The 22,688-nt window shown below is 39.8% G+C and overlaps 1 protein-coding gene across 3 annotated transcripts in view; it reads right to left on the bottom strand.

Moving 5' to 3' along the window:
• Nucleotides 1–22,688, bottom strand: part of CPQ (carboxypeptidase Q) — a 549,531-nt gene that overhangs the window by 23,706 nt on the left and 503,137 nt on the right. The window contains exon 9 of one of the 3 annotated variants that reach the window (XM_064267919.1): nucleotides 22,217–22,252. The exons of the other annotated variants lie outside the window; for them this stretch is intronic. Coding sequence (XP_064123989.1) covers nucleotides 22,217–22,252 — 36 coding nt within the window. The remainder of the gene's footprint in view (nucleotides 1–22,216; nucleotides 22,253–22,688) is intronic. 3 annotated transcript variants of the gene reach the window in all.

Below are 22,688 nucleotides of genomic sequence, written 5' to 3'. Positions count from 1 at the left end.
TCCTCATTCCACATCTTCGGAATCCAGCTTGAATTTCTGGCAGTTCCCTGTCGATGTACTGCTGCAATCACTTTTGAAAATCTTCAGCAAAATTTTATGTGATATGGTTTGATAATTTCCATATTCTGTTAGATCACCTTTCTTTGGAATGGGCACAAATATGGATCTCATCCAGTCAGTTGGCCAGGTAGCTGCCTTCCAAATTTCTTGGCATAGACGAGTGAGCACTTCCTGCATCGCATCTGTTTGTTGAAACATCTCAATTGGCATTCTGTCAATTACTGGAGTCTTGTTTTTTGCCAATGCCTTCAGTGCAGCTTGGACTTCTTTCTTCAGTACTATGGGTTCTTGATCATAGGCTATCTCCTGAAACTGTTGAATGTTGACCAATTCTTTTTGGTACAGTGAGTGTGTATTCCTTCGATCTTCTTTTGATTCTTCCTGCATCGTTCAACATTTTGCCCATAGAATCTTTAATATTGCAACTCAAGGCTTGAATTTTTCTTCAGTTCTTTCAGCTTGAGAAATGCCGAGTGTGTTCTTCCCTTTTGGTTTTCTAACTCCAAAGTTAGGTGTTGACAATGGTGAACAATTTTGGTGAATGTTGGCTCAGTTATTCTGACATGCTTTCATTTTACTTACGCAAATAGCCTTTTTCTTAGTTACCTGGCAGCTTCCTACTTGGCAGCTAAATGTGGCTCCTCTAACTGATGTGAAGGTTTTTTTGACACTAAATCTTTTAAAATATAACTTTCCAAAAACCATTATGCAGTGAGGGAATAAATGAGCTAAACATGAAAAGCCTTGTGAATTCCAAAGTAAAGGAAAACAAATCTGTAAGAAGGAGCCTGTGAAATGCATATGCTTTTAATGAAAATACATTTCACTTAAAGTAAAATCTGGTTCAAGGAATACTCATTAAATGTCAATAAAAAAAAAATTTTTTTTTTTTTTTTTTGCCAATGAAAAAATCCTGACCCGTGGCAATCCATTTACAGGGAATCTAGGCTGGGATGCAAATTTAATATTTAAATGTAGCTAAACTCTCAATGCTATTTATGGTTGGCACTCATTAATGTAATTTTTAGGACAATCCTTGTAATGAAGAAACAGTGATTATTCTCAGTAGTCACCCAAAATATAATTATAGTACATTTGATTAAATGCTTCTGTGGCAAGATAAATTGCAATTTACACATTTCTGTGTGTTCTTTAAAAAAAAGGAGAGTGAAAGAAAGAAAAAAGACTGATGATGATATAAAGGAAGCTAATGCTACTTTTTTTTTTTTTTTTCTAATGCTACTTTGTGGGGTAACATGTCATGAACTGTTCAATCATTTATACTCATACTCTAGAATTATGGGGTCAGGTAAATGCTGTTTGAGATCTCCTGCTATAGACCCTGAAATGATTTCCAGCACAGAGTTTATAAATAACATCAGCAGTCCTGCTTTTTCACCTCCTAAGTCATTTTTCTCTAAAGCCTTTAGAATTCTTGACAAAAGGTGGAAAGGAAAGTATGCTGTCCTTCACTAACTAATTAAATTAGTAAAAAGGCCTTATTATGAAGGATACGGAATGTTAAGCATGAATTATTTGTTTAATTTCATACAGCTGAGTAATAATCTTCTAGTTGCTGTAAATAGGTTAGGTGACTACTCAGAATGATCACAGTTACATTTGCAATGTATTGACCTTTCACTCGGCTGCACAGCAAGGCAGCCACTAAAAATTCTTTCAAACTTGACTTGCAAAAGAGGCATCTGGAAAGAAGATAACGTGTTCATTCAACTGTTATTTACTGAGCTCCTACTAAATGCCAAGTACCTTGCTAAGCCTTGGGAATACAAGGGCTGGCATAAGTGACCAGGTGCCTGCTCTCATAGAATTTTCAGTCCAGTGGAGTACACCTCTGTAGAAACGAGGCCCCGGAAGTCATGGGGACTCTGCAGATGAAGCTTAAAAAGAGGAAAGCCTCATTCTCCCCAAGTTCCTGACACAGTAGAGGGTTTTTTTTTTAATGGGAGTGTTATTGGATGACATAGGTTGTTTCACTATGGGCATGGTACAGAAGTTGGGACATAACACTCCAACTTATTGTCTCTCGGGTATTGGTTATGTGGTTGTGGTACAGCATTGCTGAGAAGAAGAGTACAGGATAGAAATAGGTTGGGGCTGTCATCAAGCATAAGATTTACAAAGGAAAGGGTGGGCTCTTCTTTCAAGAAAGACTCTCACCTCCTGGCACCGGGTATACTACAACCAACCATCAGGAGTTTCGACAAATGCATAGACCAAAACCAAACCAAACCCATTGCCATTGAGTCAATTCTGACCTACAGCGACCCTGCAGGACAGAGTAGAACTGCCCCCATAGAGTTTCCAAGGGGCGCCTGGTGGATTCAAACTGCTGACCTTTTGGTTCACAGCCATAGCACTTAACCACTACGCCACCAGGGTTTCCAACATCAGTGTAAAAACCACAATAAACAAGATGTAGAACATTTCCATCACCGCTAAAAGTTCTCTTATACCCCTTTCTAGTTCCTCCCACCCTCAGCCCTAGGCAACCACTGATTTTCTTCCCGATAGAGTACTGAGGTGCAACGATGGTTTTTCTCCTTTCTCTGAGTTTCTTCACAAACTTACTGAAGACCCTTAGGGCACTTGTACTGAGGGAGGGTCTTACCTCCCCAACTTGTTACAAGCCTTCAAAAGGCACCATCTCACATTGCTTGAAGTTTCCTCACTGTGAGGAGCACAATGACATATGGCTTAATAATAATAAAAAAAAAAGTAACAAAATCATAATCATAACCATAGTCAAGATTTACTAAGTACTTTCTATGTGCCATGACCAGTACTAAACATTTGGCATATATTATCTAATTAAATACTTACAACAATTCTATAATTATTATTAGCCTCATTTTACAGATGAGTAAACTTAAGCTTGAAGGGAATAATGATAATTATAAGCAAGAGTCTGGTGATAGGATCCGTACACCTCAATCTTTCAAACTTGTCCTGAATTCATTCTTTCATCTGAAGGATAAGGCCACAGAAGGTGGCCACACAGAGTGAAGCAGTAGGGCAGTTCTATGGAGCTGCCATCCTCAGATGACAGAGGCTGGCGTCATTTGCCCTCTTTGGTTTTCAGAGAACTTCTCAGACAAATCTGTGCTTTTTGAAATTCCTTCCATTATACTTCATGTCTGATGTGTACATTTCCAAAGTTAGATCCTTCTCTTCTAATTCAACTCCACTTTCTCATTAACAGATGTCTAATCCCACTGTGCTTGTTCGGTGGGGGATACACCCCATTTTGTTGGTTTGGGGGTGAACCCCAAGCTGCCTGTGGTCAGTGGATTGTTAGAATGGCTACTGTCCCTCCTAGCTTTTAGGATCACTTCTCTCTGTGAAGAAAAGCTTCATTTTTTTCCCACACAATCTCAAGGCTAGAAGAACTTCTCTAGTCTAATCATTATCAAATGTTTGAAATACTTCATAACTTTCGGAATAAACCTACTCCCTACTTACCAACTATATTGGTATCTGACATTTCACATTTACAACAATAGTAAAAAATCTGCTACCTGACTATTTTGCTCATAAGTGATGTATATCTGGCGGTAAGGAATGCTGAGGTACGAGGCAAGAGTGATGCTGGCTGAGATGGTTACGGTTTTGCGTCAATTTGGCTGGCCCATGATCCTCAGTGGTTTGGCAGTTATGTGATGATGTAATTTGTCAGTTATGTAATAATGTAGTCATCCTCCATTTTGTGATCTGATATGTTCATCCTCCATTTCACATAATGCTGATCCTCACATAACAACCTGGTCTTTGGAACCTAGCCATGTTGACAAATGAGGAGTGTGTGTATATGGTTGCTGAGCCTTTTCTTGAACACCCGTGTTGACAGGAAATTCAGTACTTTCAAGAGTAGCCCATTCCAATTTCTCTCTAGCAATGCATTCATTCAACATTAACTACCTTAATAAAATGAGCTGAGTGGAAAGTTTTAAGTAAATCATGTGGTAGTCATACCAAGCCCCTGCCCTTGAGGAGGCACTACTAGAAGAGCTAGGAGGTACACACCAAGAGCTAGAACATGAGGTTCAAAGTTCTGTAAGAACTCAGGTGACAGGGAAAGCTCACTACCGATTGTGATGCCCAATCAGACCAAGAGGGCCCATGTTAATTTCCCAATTCTCTGATTAAAATAATTCATAGTACTGCAAAGCCTTGGGAAAGAGTTAGCAGTAAGTGTTAATAGTATTGCTTATCCAACAAAACTATTAGCATATCAATTTAGATGCACTGTACTTACAATAAAATATAGTCATTTTAAGTGTACAATTTGATAAGTTTTGACAAATGTATATGCAACTGTAAATACCACAACAATCAAGGTGTAGAACATTTCTATCACTGCTAAAAGTTCCCTCATACCCTTTTTAGTTCCTCCCACCCTCAGCCATAGGGAACCACTGATTGCTTCCTGTCCTTGTAGGTTAGATTTGCCTTTCCTAGAATTACATATGAATTGAATCATACAATATATAATCTTTTGTGTTTGGCTTCTTTTGCTTAGCATAACAATTTGGGGATTTATCCATATTGTTGCATATTTGTTCTTTTTATAATGCTAAACAGTATTTCATCACATGAATACAAAAACAATTTGTTTATTCATTTATCAGTTGATGGACATTTGGATTGTTTCCATTTTTGTCTAATGAATAAATCTGTTATGAATATTCACATTCAAAGTCTTTGTGTGGACCTATGTTTTCGTTTCTCTTGGATAAATACCTAGGAGTGAAATTACTGTGTTCTATTGGTAAGAATTTGTTTCACTGTATATGAAATTGCCAAACCGCTTTCCAAAGTGGTTATACCATTTAACATCTCCACCAATAAAGTATGAGAGTTTCAGTTGCTTCATATACTCACTAACACTTGCATTGTCTGTCATTTTATTTTTGGCCATTTTAGTGTGTGCAAAGTCTCTGATTTATTAAAAAAGTTTATAGTACTGCCAAGTCTTGGGAAAGAGCTTTTGTTTGTCTAAATATTTATTTCACCCTAATTTTTGAAGGATATTTTTGCTGATTATATAATTCTAGTTTGGCAGGTTTTTGTTTGAACACTTTAGAAGATGTCATTCCATTGTCTTCTACAAGAAATTGTATTGTTCCTCCCAAGAAATCAGTGATTATTCTTATATTTTTTTCCCCTTTATGTAATATGTTTTTTCTCTTTGGAAGCTTTTAAGATATTTCTTTATTGCTGGTTTTCAGCAAGTTGATTTTAACAATTTTCTTATTATTTTTTGTGGTTGGGTTTTATTGAGTTTCTTGGATATGTAGGTTTACAGTTCTCATTAAATTTGGAAAACTTTGGCCATTAATTCTTTAATCTTTTTTTCTACTACTCCCCACTCACCACCATTTTCTGAGATTACATTTACCCATATTTTACACTGCTTTATGTTACTATGTTTTCAAGTCTACTAATCTTTTATTTGGCATTATCCAATCTGCTATTGAGCTCATTTGGTGAATTTTTAATTTAATATTTTGTATTTTTCAGTTATAGATTTATGTGATTCTTTTCATAATTTCCATTTTTCTTCTCATTATGTTTTTGATTTCCTTTAAATTCTTGAATATATTTATAGCAGCTATTTATATTCCTGATCTGCCAGTTTCATCATCAATATAATTTCTGGATCTATTTCTCTTAACTGAGTATTCTCCTGGTTATGGGTCACATTTTCTTACTTCTTCACATGTCTAGTTATTTTTTACTGAATGGTGGACATTTAAAATTTTATATTGTTGAGTATCTGTATTTCTTGACTTCCTTTCAAAAGTATTGAATATTGCTTTGGCAATACAGATGTGCTTGATCCTTTCAAGACTTGTTTTTAAGTTTTGTTAGGGTGATTCTAGAGTAGTCTTGATACAGGGGTTACTTAGCCCTACTATTAAAGTGTGACCTTTCTGTGGTCCCTACTGAACATGCCATAGTCAAAAAGTTCTCTCCATTTTGGCTGATCAGAACTCAACTTTTCCCAGCCCTGTGGGCTCTGAGAATTGTTCAGCCTACACCTCCCTAATAGTTGTTCTTTGCTAAATCTTGTGGAATTTCACCCTACGCATGTTAGCTACTATTCAGCTAAAGACTCAAGAGGACCTATATGCAAATTCCTGGAGCTCTTTTTCTGTGTAACTCCCTCCTCTCTGATATTCTGTCCTACAAATCATAGCTGCTTCGGACTACCTGAACTCTAATTGCTGTCTCTGCAATTTAATGAGATCATTGTGCTATACTTAGGTTTCCCCTTCCTGCTCTATGGCCTAAAATGGGACAATCATAGGGGTCATCTTTTGTTTCCTTTATCTCAGGGATCACAGTCCTCACTTCATGTTGTCTAATGTATGAAATCAGTTATTTGATATATTTTGTTCAGTTTTCTAGCTTTTTTTTTTTTTTTTTATGACAAAGGACGTGCCTAATACCAGTTCCTCTCTAATGGCCCAAAGCAGAAATTCTTATTAGCTTCTTGAAGATAGAAAACATGTCATATGCTAGCCTTACCCCTACACTTCAGCACCTGACAGTTGCTTTACTTGTCAATATAGCACAGTGGTTAATAGCACAAACTGTAGAGGTAGTCTTGCTGAGTTTGAATCCTGGCTCCGCACTTACCATCTTGTCGCAGGTTATTTTACTTTTCTGTGCCTTTACGTCCTCATCTATAATACAGGAATGATAAAAATTGTACCTACCTTTTAGGTTTGTTTGGACTTCAATGAGTTAATGCAAGAAAAACACTTAGAATGCTTCTTGGCACATGGTAATGTTCAATATGGTAGCTATTATTAACAGCATTATTATTTAACATCAAAAGGCTAGTTAGTTTATTCCTTTATGACTGATTTTCCTTCCTTCCTTCCTTTCTGTTTTGAAACCTCAGGCAGATAAAGATAGTGTATTAGTCAATGAAATCACATAAGATCATTTCACTGTTGTCATTTTAAAGCAGTATGTACCCCATCTCTCCCAGCCTATCATAAATAATAACTAACATTAAACTCCTAGGCTGAGAACAAAAGATTTTGACAAAAGCTACATCTTAAAATCTAAGGGAATTATAGGTGCAACCTGCTCTTTATCTTTCCATCCAGGTTAGCAATGAAAAAAGTATATGTGTACTGCATTGTAACAGTGGAATTTTATTGGAACTGCACTAGTGGCAATAGATCAGTAAGGGAACACAGCAGTGAATCTGCTTGTAAAGTGAAAAATCCTTTTACGAAAGGATTGTCCTACTAATTTATCTATGCCATGAATCTGGAGTTGCGTATGTTGGGTCTGTAAATGGGCTGCACCTGAGCCAATGTTATTTTCAAAGACCAGGCTTAGCTTCCCTAGATGGCTGCTTTCAATTATATAAAGAGCTGCTCCTGTAGGGTGATCCTCCCTGGAGCTTTGAGAGAGTTCTTAGGTAAGAGAAGGTCCTAATATTTACATGTGTTAGGCAAAGGTTTGTTAATCACATGTGTATGTGCTTAACCAGCATGGATCATCAATCATGCGTCCAAGAATCAAATACAAATTAAAGTTTTAACATAAATAAACATCTTTGGTATTTGCTCTGCAAACCAGCCCATGTGCCACCACCACCACTGTTCTGCTGTCTGGGAAGTAGTCCTTCCTCCTCTGCCTGGAAGGCCTCTCTGTCTTGGTCCTGGACTAAACTGGCCAGCTGCCAGATGACCCTAGCAGAGATGTTGGCCTGATCTGAAGTTCATGTCTTGTAAATGTTTAATGACAGTCTTCAGAGGATAAAGGGATAAAGAAGCAATTAAAGCCCACACTTTTGACTGCATACAGCGATTAAATTATATTCTGGTGCATTATTTTAGCTTTTGATGTAGTACCACAGTGAAGGGGTCTATATGCTGTCACTGATGTAAGTAATATTCCACTGATGTACTTGAGAGGACTAATATCAGAGAACAATAACACATCAGTCATTTCTGACTCACCCAACAGCATCTACCTTATGAGTAATCCTTTGAATTTAAATAATCTTTTTTACAGAAAAGATTAATGCTTTTTATTTTCTTATCCATGCTATGGTTATCTATCCTAACATTTCTATGAGTTTCTGTGAGGGCTGGATTTGTATTCCCCTCTTAAATGTATGAGAAATAGAACCAGAGAGGTTAAAACATTTGCTTGAGATCGCACAGTGATGTAGAAACTAAGGGAATCCAGAACCTTGGAACAAACAGTCTTGCAGCCTTCTGCTAGATCAGGTCAGTGAACAATTTTTGTAATAGACTGGACACTAAACATTTTAGGTTTGGGCAAAAGTCTCTTGCAACTACTAAACTCTTCTGTTGTAGCTTGAAGGTAGTCACAGACAATATACAAAGGAATTAGCATGGCTGGTTCTGATAAACTTTTTTTTTACAGAAATAGGATTGTGGGCCAGATTTGGCCCATGGGCTGTGGTTTGCCAACCCTTGTAATAAGTCATGGTGTATGCTAAATGATACCTTTAGCTGTCAGGATTACTGCAAGACAGCAGAATGGGATGCTGGTCCTTGCTGCTTACCATTCGATGTTCACAAGAACCCTGCTGTTAATGATTTTCCGTTTTATATGTGAGGAAACTGAGAAGCTAATTCACATGTGTAAGGCCACTGGGTTTCTGGCTAAGTCCACATGGTTGTAAATGAAAAGTGAAGACTACAACATGGGTTTCCTGACTTCTAATATTTCTCTCCTGCTAGTTGTTCCATGGGAAATTATTACCACACTTTCATTTTCAAAGAAGGAAATCCAAGGACCTGGGAAAGTTGAGTGACTTCTTTGGGGGTCAGTGGCTTGTTAGTGCTTGAGTCAGGACTTGAACCACTGTCTGTTGGCTTCCAGGCTGGTCTTCTATCCCTTCACATTATTGTGAACATTTTCCAGTAAAAAAAGGTATAATGAGGCACAATGATGGTATGTCTGTTATATTTCATTCTTTCAACTTTCTGAAGTGATACCATTTTATACATGGTCTCTTTGATGTGCCAAGCGGCTTCCAGATACAAAATTAATCATTATTAATTCACCTTATCTTTTTGAATATCTAATTTTCAAGTCTCAATCTGGATTATAAAATTCTTATTGGCACATGGCAGTACCTTTTTTAAATTTTATTCTCCAATTTCAGTCTGAAGATAACATTTTCAACCACAGCACTTAATTATCTTCCCCAACCTAGGACATACGTGAAACAAAAGGAATACATATTGATAAAGCGGACTTCCTGGCTTTAACTATCACCCTAGTTGCTGAATAAATATTTGATGGATTAATGACCACTTGCTAGCCCTGGAGGTAACGATTCTCACCTGGAACAGGGACCAGGGCATTGGAGATAAAAACAGAAGGGATGTACAGCTTCAAAGGACCCCTGATGATGCACTTTAACCAAACTGATGGACTGCTAATCGGAAGATCAGCGGTTCAAAACCACCAGAGGCTCCGTGGGAAAAAGATGTGGCAGCCTGCTTCTGAAGAGATTTACAGCCTTGGGAGCCCTATGGGGTCACTAAGAGGTGGAATTGATACAGCAAAGGTTGGGGGGGTGGGGGTGGATACAGCTTCATAGTAGCACTTGAGCATAAATGGGCCTCACGATTTTGTAGAAAACCAGACCCGACTATATTGAAATATCAAGGCATATATATGAAAAACCTGCCCAAAGACAAATATAAATCAATTTGGATTTTTATTACATTTCCCACTCGTTGGTGAAAACTGTATAATCTATCACTTAACCTAAGAAACATGTAAACAGTGAGGGCTTTTAGTTCCAGCCATCATAGAAGCTACCTAAAAGGGCTTGACAGAAGTCAGTGCTAACGTGGAGAACTATCTGTAAGCTACTAAAAAAAAAAAAAAAAAAGCTACTGGTGATCATTAATTCCTGGACTCAGTGGAGTATTCAGTTGCCAGCACAATATATGCAGCAAGTCTGAAAGGTTGTGCCAAGTTTCCTGACTGCGGAACTGAGGCCATCGGCCAAATGACACCTTCCTGAGATTTCTCTTAGGCCTCCTGCCATCTCCACCTGCCTCAAACAACTCTGGTGTTGCAACTCTGGGCTAGCTGAGAAGACCTGCTCTGGATTTCCCAGCTTCGGTGTTCAATGGAAGAAAATTTGATTTTTGGGGGCACAGACAAGCTACATGTATTTGGTGGGTACAGTGTGTGCTAAGCTGGATAGAGATGTGTATTCGGATCCCTCACCACCTATCAGAGCCCCTGATGGTCCCACTAGAGTCCAAGTCTCTTAAAGTTTCCTTTGTTATTCAAAGAGTTAAGCTTCCTGCCACGGGGCCTCACTTACACCATAGGTGTCAGTCCTTCAACCCTGCCCTGTTGAATGTTAGAAGTAATTACTAGAAGGAGTCACATAGTCCAGCAATGGAACAGTTGCTAACATACTAAAAAAAAAAAAATTCTAGATAGGGTTAAGAACCACAAATAACTAAAAATTTTGGAAAAAGCAACATGAATGATTTTTAGACTTTTCCTACAGAAATACTCATCACTGAAAGCCTTATTCTAATTTTCAGTTATAGTCTGTGACTGTTTATTTAAGCCCTTGGTTAGAAAAATTCAGTTTAAATATGCATCAGTGAATTCTGTTGCTATTACAGGCTGGCCAAACCCAGTATTGAGTCTGGCTGGCTCTTATTTCAGACTCTGAATTAACACATGCAGGGGACATTCTCCCTGACTGTCAGGCTGTCCCAAGGAATGCAGACACCTAACTTCATTAGGGATATATCTAGCCCCTCCCCACTTTCTTCCAGGCCACCAGTAACCTATAATTTTTGGGACCTGGGTATCTCTGATGTTTCTCTCCATATTTCTTATTTTGGCCTTCACTTTTTCTATTTCCTTGAGTCCATTACTAAACTCCTAGCATTTCTTTTCCTGTCTCCTTTCTTCCCTCCTGTTTCTTCCTTGACCCCTTCTCCCTTTCCAATACATCTTCTGTCAACCTCACCCATTTTTATTTGTTATGTTACTCTCTCTTTTTAAGTGTCCTTGTCTTTATTACCTAATTTCTCTTCCTCTTTTGCAATTTATCCCCTGCTTTCCACTTTTTTTTTTTTCCACTTGGAATTTCTTTAAGCATTCTAAAAACCAATTATCATCATGTAGCTTTATTTTTAAGAAATGTGACTCTTAAAGTAGAAACACTTTTTTTTTTTTAATAAGGTGATTTTAAGGCTGATTTTTAAAGCAGAAACACCATTCCATTGGTGTGCTATGGCAGAGAGGTGAAAACATAAACGAACTAGAACTGGCTGAGATGGGTCACAGAAAGCCAATACGTAGCTGTGTGCCACGATGAATATGAAGCGGGTGGTGAAAAAAAAACAAAAAACCATTGCTGTTGAGTTGATTCCAACTCATAGCGACCCTATAGGACAGAGCAGAACTGCCCCATAGAGTTTCCAAGGAGCATCTGGTGGATTTGAATTGCTGACCTTTTGGTTAGTAACAGCAGCTCTTAACCACTATGCCACCATCTCTATCCAGCTTAGCACACACTGTACCCATCAAATACATGCAGCTTGTCTGTGCCCAGAGAAAATCAATTTCTCTTGCACTGAATGCCAAATGAAAGCTGTCAAAGTCAGGTGCTGATGAACTATTATTAGAGAACAAATTAAAAAACGGCACCAAGTCTTGAAATTGCTATGCTACTATACTGTTCCTACGAAGTCCAGTTTTGGAAACTGAGTACCCAAGTCAGCTGAGGATATTCCTGCAGGGCCAATGATGTCTATGCATTGGCTGAAATGTTCGAGTGTATTTGCAAGATCCCCAAACATTCTGCTAACATGAAATCTGGGCAGCACAGGCTACAAACTTGAGTAAAATTGCCTTGGGTTGATAAGCCTTCAATTGCTTTCCTGAGTTTTCTGCAGTATCAGACTCATACCTGCCAATATAGCTTTTGATTACAAAACACTACAGTTGGACAGGCCAGGTAGCAGTAATTACGTTGGTAATTAGACTCTGCCATGCACTGTGTACTCAGGGCTTCTGGGCTTTTGTGGAAACAGAAGAGGCATCCAGAGTATCTTTAGAGGACTTGGCCTCTTCCAGTGAGAAGGGCACTAATAAGCTCTTCCTGAAACAATAAGAAGGCAGATTGCTTCTCTTTTCATCCCTCCTTCCTCCCCTTTCTGGTTCAGCAAATTTTAGTTGTGTTGCACAATTGGGGAAAAAAAGGGAGAAAGCTGTAAATGAGGAAGGGGGATGGAAACAGTCCAGGAAGAAATCCAATTTCTGTCTTGTGCTCTGTGCGTTTCAAAATGGAAATGCTACACTCATTAAACTGCCCATTAAGCAAATAACACAGAGAAACAAGATGGGGGTTAGGAGGCTGGGAGGCAGAAGAAGAGGCAGGTTGGAGAGAGAAAGCAAAACGTGGCACTTGTTTTTAAAGGTGATTGTTTTTAACCAGAAGAAAGAAAATGCTTGCGCGGGTTTCATTTAAGAATGAAGGAGTGCATCACTTCAATACTGACAACTGTCAATAATATCTCTATTGCAGCCACACAAAACTCGGCTGGTGTCTGACAAGATTGTGGTTAGTCTTGGTAATGGTGTAACTTCCACGCTGAGAGTTTAATGCATTAGGATAAGGTGTGACCAAATACTTAATATATTGACTTGAAGTGAAGAAATGTATCAGATTTGTGAGTGGTTACCTAGTAGTCAAAACAGTGACATGGAGAATGGAAAAGAAAAAGATAAATACCTACTGCTTGACAGATATTTCCACAAACATTGTCACATTTAATCCTTAAAACACAATGATGTGGTGGGTATCATCAGTCTTGGTTCACACATGAGGAAAGAAGTTGGCCCAAGAAGAGATGTAAATAGCCCAAGTTCACATAGCTACTCAACAGAGGAAACAAGATTTGAGGGCAAATCTCATTGTGCCTTCTACCCTTCCATGCTGCCTGATGAGAACACAGTCTCAATACCTTCCAGAAAGGAAGAAAAGAAAGAAAACCAGTACTCATGGATCACTAGCCATGTGCCAGTGACTTTGGAACATAGCGTCATATTCGTCTGTAATTTCAGCTCCACCAACATGGAGATGATTTGACAGGCAAACAGCATGGGGCCTCTTTAAAAGACAATTCAGATTTCCACCACTGCAATTATCCAAATCTGGTTCCTGCCGTTGGGAATATTATGAAATCCCCAGCATTTGGCACCCCTCCTGAACAGGGAAATCTCATTTGAAAACCAGAAGAAAGGCTTTGGAGAAAAAAAAAAAAAAGGCAGGGTAAGGGCCCAAAAGAGATTTCCTGACTTTGCACATCTTCCTTCATGAAGAACACTTCTGCAGTTATTCTGGAGCCAAGCAACACAGCAATGTGTTAGAACAGGCCCAGCTCTGGAGGACAGGCTTGATTTCAACAACTTAGAAAACAATGGACACACACAAAAAAACCCCATTGCCGTCTAGTGGATTCCAACTCATAGCGACCCTACAGGACAGAGTAGAATTGCCCCATAGAGTTTCCAAGGAGAGCCTGGAGGAATTGAACTGCCGACCTTTAGGTTAGCAGCCATAGCACTTAACCACTACGCCACCAGGGTTTCCCAGTGGACACAAGGACACATTTTTTCAGTATCTTTAGCAGTTTGTGTGAGAAGGTACCAGATAAATTCCTTCCCTGTAACTGTAGGCTTCAGTAGATGATCATAGCTAATATTTATTGGGAAACCCTGGTGGCATAGCGGTTAAGCGCTACGGCTGTTAACCAAAAGGTTGGCAGTTCGAATCCACCAGGTACTTCTTAGAAACTCTATGGGGCAGTCCTACCCCGTCCTATTCACTGTGAGCACTTGCCTATGTGTGCCACTTTATAGATCTTCTCACATTGAATCTGTACAAGATTCAGAAGTGGGTGCCATTATCTCCACTTCAGACAGAGAGAATGGGTAACTTGCCCAATGCCCACCGTAGCTGGGAATGGAACTCAGGGACTGACTCCAGAGTTTGCCCACTTTGCTGCCCCTACCACATAGAACTCATTTCTCTTATCCTTTTGCAAATTGGGTATTCTTATTTAAAAATAAGAGCCTACTACCAGAGTTTTGCCATTATCAATTTTTTAAGCCAGTAAATAAAACCAAAAGCCCCTTGCTGTCAAGTCGATTCCAACTCATAGCGACCCTCTAGGACAGAGTAGAACTGCCCCATAGGGTTTCTAAGGAGCGCCTGGTGGATTTGAACTGCTGATCTTTTGGTTAGCAACTGGACTCTTAACCATTACACCACCAGGGTTTCCAAGCAGTGAATAGCATGCCTATATTCTCCCACCTGTTATTTGACTACAATTGCAATACCCTACAATTGCCTCACCACAGATTTCATTCATTCATCCTTTTACCTCATTCTAGATAGCATCAAAGTCCTGTTTATGTTTCTCTCATCTTAAAAAGCCCTTTGAATCCACACCTACCACAGGTATGAACTTAAATATCACCTCTCCTTTGAAGTCTTCCCAGACCTACCAAGCCTGGACTCAGTGCTTCTCTCATTGTCCCTATAGCCTCCTGAAAGTCGTGGTAATGTTTTGTCATTGTCTCTTTGTGTGCCTGTATCTCCAGCTAAAACATAAGTTTCCATCTTGATCATTGTTGGACTTTCTAACCCCTACAATTATAAAACCAATCCAAACCCATTACCGTCGAGTTGATTCCGACTCATAGCGACCCTATAGGACAGAGTAGAACTGCTCCATAGTGTTTCCAAGGAGCAACTGGTGGATTCAAACTTTGACTTTTGGTTAGCAGCTGAGCTCTTAACCACTGGGCCACCAGGGCTTCAATCCCTACCATAGTGCCTAGCAAAAAACAGGTGTTAAATATTTTTGAATGAATAAATAGTAGGGAATGGGAGATGGGGCAGTCACAGAGTACCATAACCAGCTGAGGAGATGACCAGGAGAGCAAAACAAGGAAGCATGGGAAGGTGGTATTCCTAGGTACTCCAGCTCCACTGTTAAAGATCCAAATTCTCTGGAGCCCAATATAGACAATGGGAGTCAAAGGAGAAGACATAAACTCTGCTTTCCAGTCTGTCTTTCAGGAACACATCTGTTCTTTTCATTAAGGAATAGTTGCCCAGAGCATATGGAGGAGCAGACAGGGTATTGTTTTTTTTTCTGAGAAAAAAGACAGAACAAGAAAGAAGAAAACCAGGAGGGCTGTTAGACCCCTCTCTTGTCTTGTTCAAGATATTTGCCAGATTTAAGCCAAATGTTTCTATGTCTCCCTTGGAAAAATGGCAGCCCTGTACTGATGGTACAAGGCAGAGCCTTCCTGCACACCCCGAGAACTGAATGCTTTAACATGTGCTCTTGAATGCTCAAGTTCTGGACTGACTGGTGAGTGATAAAAAACATGGTCTGAAGCAATATACTGCTTCAAGATGATGGCAGGAGGCAGACAGTGCTGGTTAGGAGCAGAGTGGTTCATTTTGAGCAAGGGACATCAAAAGAGGTTTCGAGCAGCAGCTGGCCCTCTGGGACACAGCTACAGGCATCTGCTGTATTCTTGCCCTTTGAGGAGCTTTTTGGTCCTGGGATGACCCTATTACCCTAAAAGCCCTGGAGACTAGGATGGGGCCATCATCCCATCCTGAGAATGTTATAATAATAATTCATAGGAGAGAATAGTTATTTTGGAATAAAGAAGCTGGGAAAGTTTTGTAGAGATACTGGCATTTGTGCCAGGCCTTGAAGACTTAGCTTCTAGGAGGGAGAAAGAGAGGGCATTCCAAGTAAGAATTTTCTCCATATTGTGGGAAAAGGCAGGGTGAAGAATATGGACAAGGTACACCCAGGGAATAATGATAAGACCAACTTGGCTGGAGAGGCGGGCTCCCATCAAAGAATATTGGAAGCTAAGACTGGACAAAAACACCCCGCAGTGTTCCACAGGTAAGATCAATGGCTCATTTACCCAGCTTCAAAAGGCTGCAAATAGGTATTTTTTATGTTGGAAAAGAAATCCAATAATTTGTCTCACTTGGTGCTATGAATCTGATAAAAAGCCTTTCCTAAAGACTTTAACAAATGGCCACAGGAGCCCCGTACTCAAGCTGCAAAATTGTAATACACCGCCGGGTGAGTCAGATCATATTGATTTTCTTGGGCACTTGGCTGTCTGCACTGAATTCCCAGAGTCCCTGGCTCTTCTACTGGGTTCCATTTTATTCTGTTCTATACAGATTTAGAGGGAGTCAACTCTAAGGAAGACTAGACTGTGGGTGTACAAAGATGACTGAGGCATAACTGCAGTCCTTAAGAAACTTGCAGAGTGGAGGAGGAGATAAGATGCTCTAATAGTATAGGGCAAAAGTGTCACTGAAATGCATGAATGAGGACATGGAAGTAAGAGATGGACATGGAACAACTGGAACTCTCAAACACTGCTGGTAGCAAAGGCTTGGATGAGAAGGTACACAATAGCTTTATGTATACATGGATGTGTATTTAACAGGAAATGGATAAGCAAATTGTAGTATATTCATTCAATGGAATAGGTACTTAGCAACCAAAAGGAATGACTATTGATAAATACAAAAACATAGATGAATCTCAGAAACAGGACATAGAGCTAAAGACAACATGACACAGTGCCCTGTCTGTGATTGCATTTATATGAAGTTCAAGAGCATGTAAAACTAATCTATGGTGACAGAAATCAGAATAGTGGCTGTCTCTGGAGATGAGGGTAAGGGTGGGGATTGAATGGAGGGGAGAATGAGGAAATGTTCTGGGGTGATGAAAATGTTACATCTTGATTTGGGTGGTAGTTACATGGGTGCACGCTATTATCAAAACTTATCAAACTGGGTGCACTTTACTGTACGTCAATTATGTTTCATTAAAAAGTATAAAAAGAAGTTGGATAAAGGTTTTGTAGAAGTGCTGCCTCAAGAAGGCTTCCTGGAAGGGGATCCTTAAAAAATGACTGATTAGTGGAAAGGCAATCCAGCTAGATAAACAGGGAGATAAAAGCAGGAGTTGAGAAAGTGTACTGTGGGTCTCAGGAATATGAGGCATATACGGGAAATGTGAGACAAAGCCAGAAAGGTAGGCTGAGATCATATCAACGGTCGAGGCAGTAGCAGCCTAAAGCATGACTATACATCTGACAAGATTTCCCAAGAAAAAGAAGGGAAACAGTAATTTAAAGCGGTTGAGAAACCTAGAGAAGTTTTTTTTTTTTTTTTAAATGTTTGTTGGCCAAAGGGTAGAATCATTGAGGAAGAGATCTGGAAGAGAGGAGATCATTCTAGACCAAGGTTCCAGTAGACATGGATAGTCACCCCTGGGAAGGAAGAGGGATCTGCTACCTCTCAGTCAAGAAAGAACAGGGAGGCCAGAGTGAACTTGTGAAGAACAGGGTAGAAGGAAATCATGGGAGCTCACGATGCGTGTCCTTTAATGTCTCAGTATAGCACTACGAGAGGCCTCCAGGAACAGTGACCAAGGAAGAGGTAGGGCTGGGGCCTGAGGTGCAGAAAAAGGGTTCATAACAGGTAGTGTAGAGCATTTTAAAGGGGATTTGCCTGAGATGGATGGAAAAATTATACAGTGACACAGAGAGTTATACAGCATTGAGGGTTGATAATGGAGCTAATTACCAAGGTTGGGTCTGGAAGGCATGGAGTGTGGAACTACAGGGCGGTTATTGAGAACACATTTGAAATGGGTAATAGCTGGCAGTGGAAATGAGATAGGGTGGGGCCCATGGAGATTAGATTGAGGTCAAAGGTATGGAAGTCAGGAAGAAGTATAGGTTTGGGAAGCACAGGAAAATGGACAAGTACAAGGTAGTGTTGATCAGTGAAGGGAGTTTTAGGGTTCAGGATGTTTGAAGGAGAGCAGTTAAATAAAGATGAATTCTGAGGTATGCCGACGGATAGCTTGAATGGCGATAACACTCAGTGTTGATAGTTGGAGTCACTAAGGATGATGGCAAACGATGTGGCGGGAGGCAAACTGTGAGCCAAGGACTGAAGTCCTTGAGAAAATATGGTGGTGTCCCCACTTACAAGTTTTTATCCTTCCGTAAGTGAAATGTGAGTTGACCTGAGCTTTTGTTACAAAATAATACTTTAAATACTACATTACTGGCTATATTTGATCCTTTTTATTTTTTTTTTTATTCTATGAAGTTCAAAATGCTTTAAGGGTATGTTTTAAAATTGATCTCAGTCAAGGCTCTGAGTGACACAAAAGTGGTTTTTATTCTCATTTTATAAATGAGGAAACTTACTTCAGTGCCTCATCTCCCCCACCCCCTCCCACTGCCTTCTTTCCAATCAGGATAGGATTTGGATGCATGGAGGTAGTTGCTGAAATCACTTGACTATTCAGAGAGTGATTGCATTAGACAAAGGGCACAAAATGTCACGGGTTTTGGTATCTGAAAAGAAGTTGTGTGTTTTGACACTTAAAAAAAAATGAAATTTACAAGAAGAAAGGAGTTGTTTTGTACTTATTCATCTTTCCAGTTCTTTTATTGATTTCGTTATTGAAATAATTTCTTCAACCTTTTAAAAATCAAAATCCTTATTTAGGCACTCTCAGAGTTCTATATCAAGGAATATATTCAAAAGGCCAGTGGGATCTGCATGATACATAATGAATCAGAAAGAAATGGCAGCAGGGCTGTTTCTACCACTTATTGGCTACCGTCCCTCGACAAATCACTGTTTCCCTATGCATCAGTTTCCTTATGGAGAAATTGTGAAAGTGACAGAGCCATACAATGTGGAGTATAAGTATTTAAGGTACTCAAAAAACAGTGAATCATTGTGGAGTATAAGTATTTAAGGTACTCAAAAAACAGTGAATCATTAGTGAGTCCTTAAATAGAGATTATGGGGGCAGTGGTGGTTCGGTGGTAGAACTCTTGCCTTCCACTTCGGAGACCTGGGTTTTATTCCGGCCCAATGTACCTCAAGCACAGCCACCAACCATCTGTCACTGGAGGATTGTGTTGCTATGATGCTGAATAGGTTTCACTGGAGCTGCCAGACCAAGATGGATTAGAAAGAAAGGCCTGGAGATCTATTTCCAAAAATCAGTCATTAAAAACCCTATGGATCACATCAGTCAGATCCATGAACCATGATCCATGATCAGTTGATCAAGGGGATGGTGCAGAACTGGGTAGTATTTGGTTCAGCTGTGCATGGGGTTGCCACGAGTCAGGGACTGACACAATGGCAGCTAACAACAACAACAACAACAAATAGAGATTAAGTTAATGAAAAAAAAGTCAACTTTGAACTGAAATAGCATTCTGGCAAGGCATTCTTCATCTGGGATCTTCTGGAAATGAGTGCTGATTAACCAGAGGCAAACTTCCACATCCTCCCACAACCACAGCTACTCCCTCATCAGCATCAGCGCCCACATACTCTGTCTTCCTACCTGTCACCATAGAAGAACTATTTAAGCTTATATCCAAAGCCAATTTTCACACTTGTGCACTAGGTCCTCTTCCCTTCTGCCCGCTCAGAGAACTGCTTTGATAATTCTCTCATGTCATCTATGTTTCCTCTTTACTGAATTGTTTTCACGAGCAAATAAACATGCTGTTACTAATCCTATCTAAAACTTTTTTTTTCCCTTTACCCATTTTCCCCCCCAGCTCAGTATTGCCCTGAGAGGAGGCAAGAGGGCCCCTGAACTTGGCCCTGCACCTCACAGGGCCCCATTTTGGCCCTTCTCCAGTCATGTATGTCCCTATGGGGCGAAGAGTCTGATGAGTGCTTATCCAGAGCTGATACTCTCTGCTCTCTAGACCATACTCTGGGCACCCTGGTCCCAGAATTCCATGCCCAAATAGTCCTTAGCCCCTTCCAAGGCTTGCACATTCCTCTTTTCTGGGTCCATAATCCCTAGATTGAGCCACAGCTTGGACACACACTGGATGTCCACACACAAGCACATAAGGTCCTATACAATATACGATGGAGCTGGGGTTTGAAAGGGAAGGCATGCGGACCACAGGCCCTTTCCCAGTGCCAGCAAGTTCTGACTGGAACTCCAAAGCCCAAGAATTCTAGACTTGAACCTGGCTTTCCAGCTTTTTAAGAAGGTATATTTTTCAATGTAATGGAAAGAACATATTTTATTGTACGGTTTGTTAGCTTGGTATGTAATTTTTACATATTGTATGTAGGTATCCATTTGTTCTTTTGCCCTGGACTTCACAAATGTTAGGAATGCACCACTTACTAGTCCTTTTATTGTTATTTTTTTTAATTCCTCTTTGCAGCGAAATTCTACTAAAGAATAGTGTATAGTCAATATCTCCAATTCCTCTCCTCCTGTTCATTCTTAAACATACTCATATCAGGTTTTTTCTCATCATCTGTTAAAACTGCGCTTGTCAAGGTCACCAATAACTCACTTTGCTAAATCCAATGATGAGTTCTAGATCCTTATTTCACTTCATATATCAGCAGCATGTGACCTAGGTGATCACTCCCTCCTCCTTGATACACTTTCTTCACTTCGCTTCTAGGATTTCATACCCTTTTGATTTACCTCCCTGGTGACGGACTGGTTAAGCACTACAGCCGCTAACCAAAGGGTTGGCAGTTCAAATCCACCAGGTTCTCCTTGGAAACTCTATGGTACAGTTCTACTCTGTCCTATAGGGTCACTATGAGTTGGAATCAACTCAACAGCACTGGGTTTGGATTTTTTTTGGTTTTGATTTACCTCCTACCTTACCAACTTCTCCTTCACAGCTCTTTGCTGATTCCTTCTTTCACCTTATCCCCAACCTCTTAATATTAGAATTGCCAGGGCTCAGTCCTTGTACCTCTTCTCATTTCTTATTATATTCATTCCCTTGTGATCTCATCCAGCACCATGGCTATGTTGTTGATGATTTCGAAATGTTTTCTGTAGGCCAACCTCTTCCTTATCTTCATACACGCTATGTGACATCTCCACCTAGATATCTAATAGACACCTCAAACTTACACATGTTCAAAACTGAACTCCTGATCTCATTCCTAAACCTGGTCCAACCACAGCCTTCCATGTTCTAGTTATGTCAGCTCCATCTTCTAATTGCTGAGACCCAAAACCTTGGAGTTATACCTTACTCTTCTAATTTAGCATATTGGCTCTATTTTCAAAATATATCCAGAACACATCATTTCTCACCACTTCTACTGCTACCACACTCTGGTCCAAACTCCAGTCATCACCTACCTGGACTGTTGCAATGGCCTTCTCACAGGTCCACTGGCACTACTCTTGCCTCCTTCCAGTCTATCAACACAGAAACCAGTGTGATACTTTTCAAATATGACAGATGATGTTATCCCTCTGCTCAAGATGCTGCAAATATTTCTCATTTCACTAGAGTAAAATCCAGTCATTAATAGTATTCAATGCTCTATATTCTCTAGATCTCCTTCGTCTCTTACCATTCTCTCCTTTGCTCATTCAGTTCTAGCTACATGGACCTCCTTGCAGTTCCTGGAACATGTCAAGCATGCTCCTGACTTAGGACTTTTGTGCTGGCTGCTCAGTCTGTCTGGAATGCTCTTCCCTCAATTGTTCAATTATATGTTGAATAAAGAGAAACAGCAACATATACAATATTCCTGTGGAATACAAATCACTCTGGTCCTCGTCCTATTTCCCATTATAGAAACGTCTTCCCTGTCCCTTCTATGTTTCTGCAAAAGGGCGGCTTAACCCAAACAGTAGGCATGGTTGGACAAGGATAATTTAGCAATTATGTGTTTTGTTTTATAAGGTCTTCTTAGCTTCTAGCTTCTATCAGAGTTGAACCAACAAAAAGTTCCCCCAGAAGTCTTCCTGAAATCGAAAGTGGCTTTGCCAAACTGGAAAGAAACACATTATTATCTTTATTATTTTCAGCTTGAGTGCGTTTTCATTTTTAAAATAAACCAAAAGCTCAAATGATCATATTCATTTTAAACAGGAATAGCATTTGACTGATTCACATAGCTAGATCTTGTTTCTATACCCATACTATATAGTAAGCTCCTCTAGAACAGGAAGTGAGTCTTACATACCTATTGTTTTCTCTTTAGCACCCAGCATAAGGCGGGCTGTAAGTAAACAAGAGACAAAGAGAGAAGAGAGAGGGGGAGGGAGAGGGAGTAAGTAGTTGATTCACCAATCAAGTAAATTAATAACGACAGATCAAATGAATGAAGAAAGCAACACGTGGGAAGTGAGGTGGAGACATTAGTTTCTGCATTTATGTATTATTAATCATATACACTTGCAGGCCATTAACAGTGATAAAGGGGATTCTTTGTTTGTTGACAACTTTTTAGAGCCATACTTTACTCCAGGATGATAAGTTTCAATTTGCTTATGCCAACTCTGATCTACTGGCATTAACTGTCTAGAGACCCTTATGGCAAAGAGATAGACTAACTCAAGGCTTAGCTGGAAGGAATGTGGGATTGATTAGTGATGTCTGCCATGGGCTCAGAATAGGAGAGTTATAGGAGTATTATACAGTTGCTGAATCTGTCC

The sequence above is a fragment of the Loxodonta africana genome, chromosome 14 (assembly GCF_030014295.1).
Source record: "Loxodonta africana isolate mLoxAfr1 chromosome 14, mLoxAfr1.hap2, whole genome shotgun sequence".
Classification (NCBI taxonomy): domain Eukaryota; kingdom Metazoa; phylum Chordata; class Mammalia; order Proboscidea; family Elephantidae; genus Loxodonta; species Loxodonta africana.
This window is presented reverse-complemented; position numbering and strand designations above follow the sequence as displayed.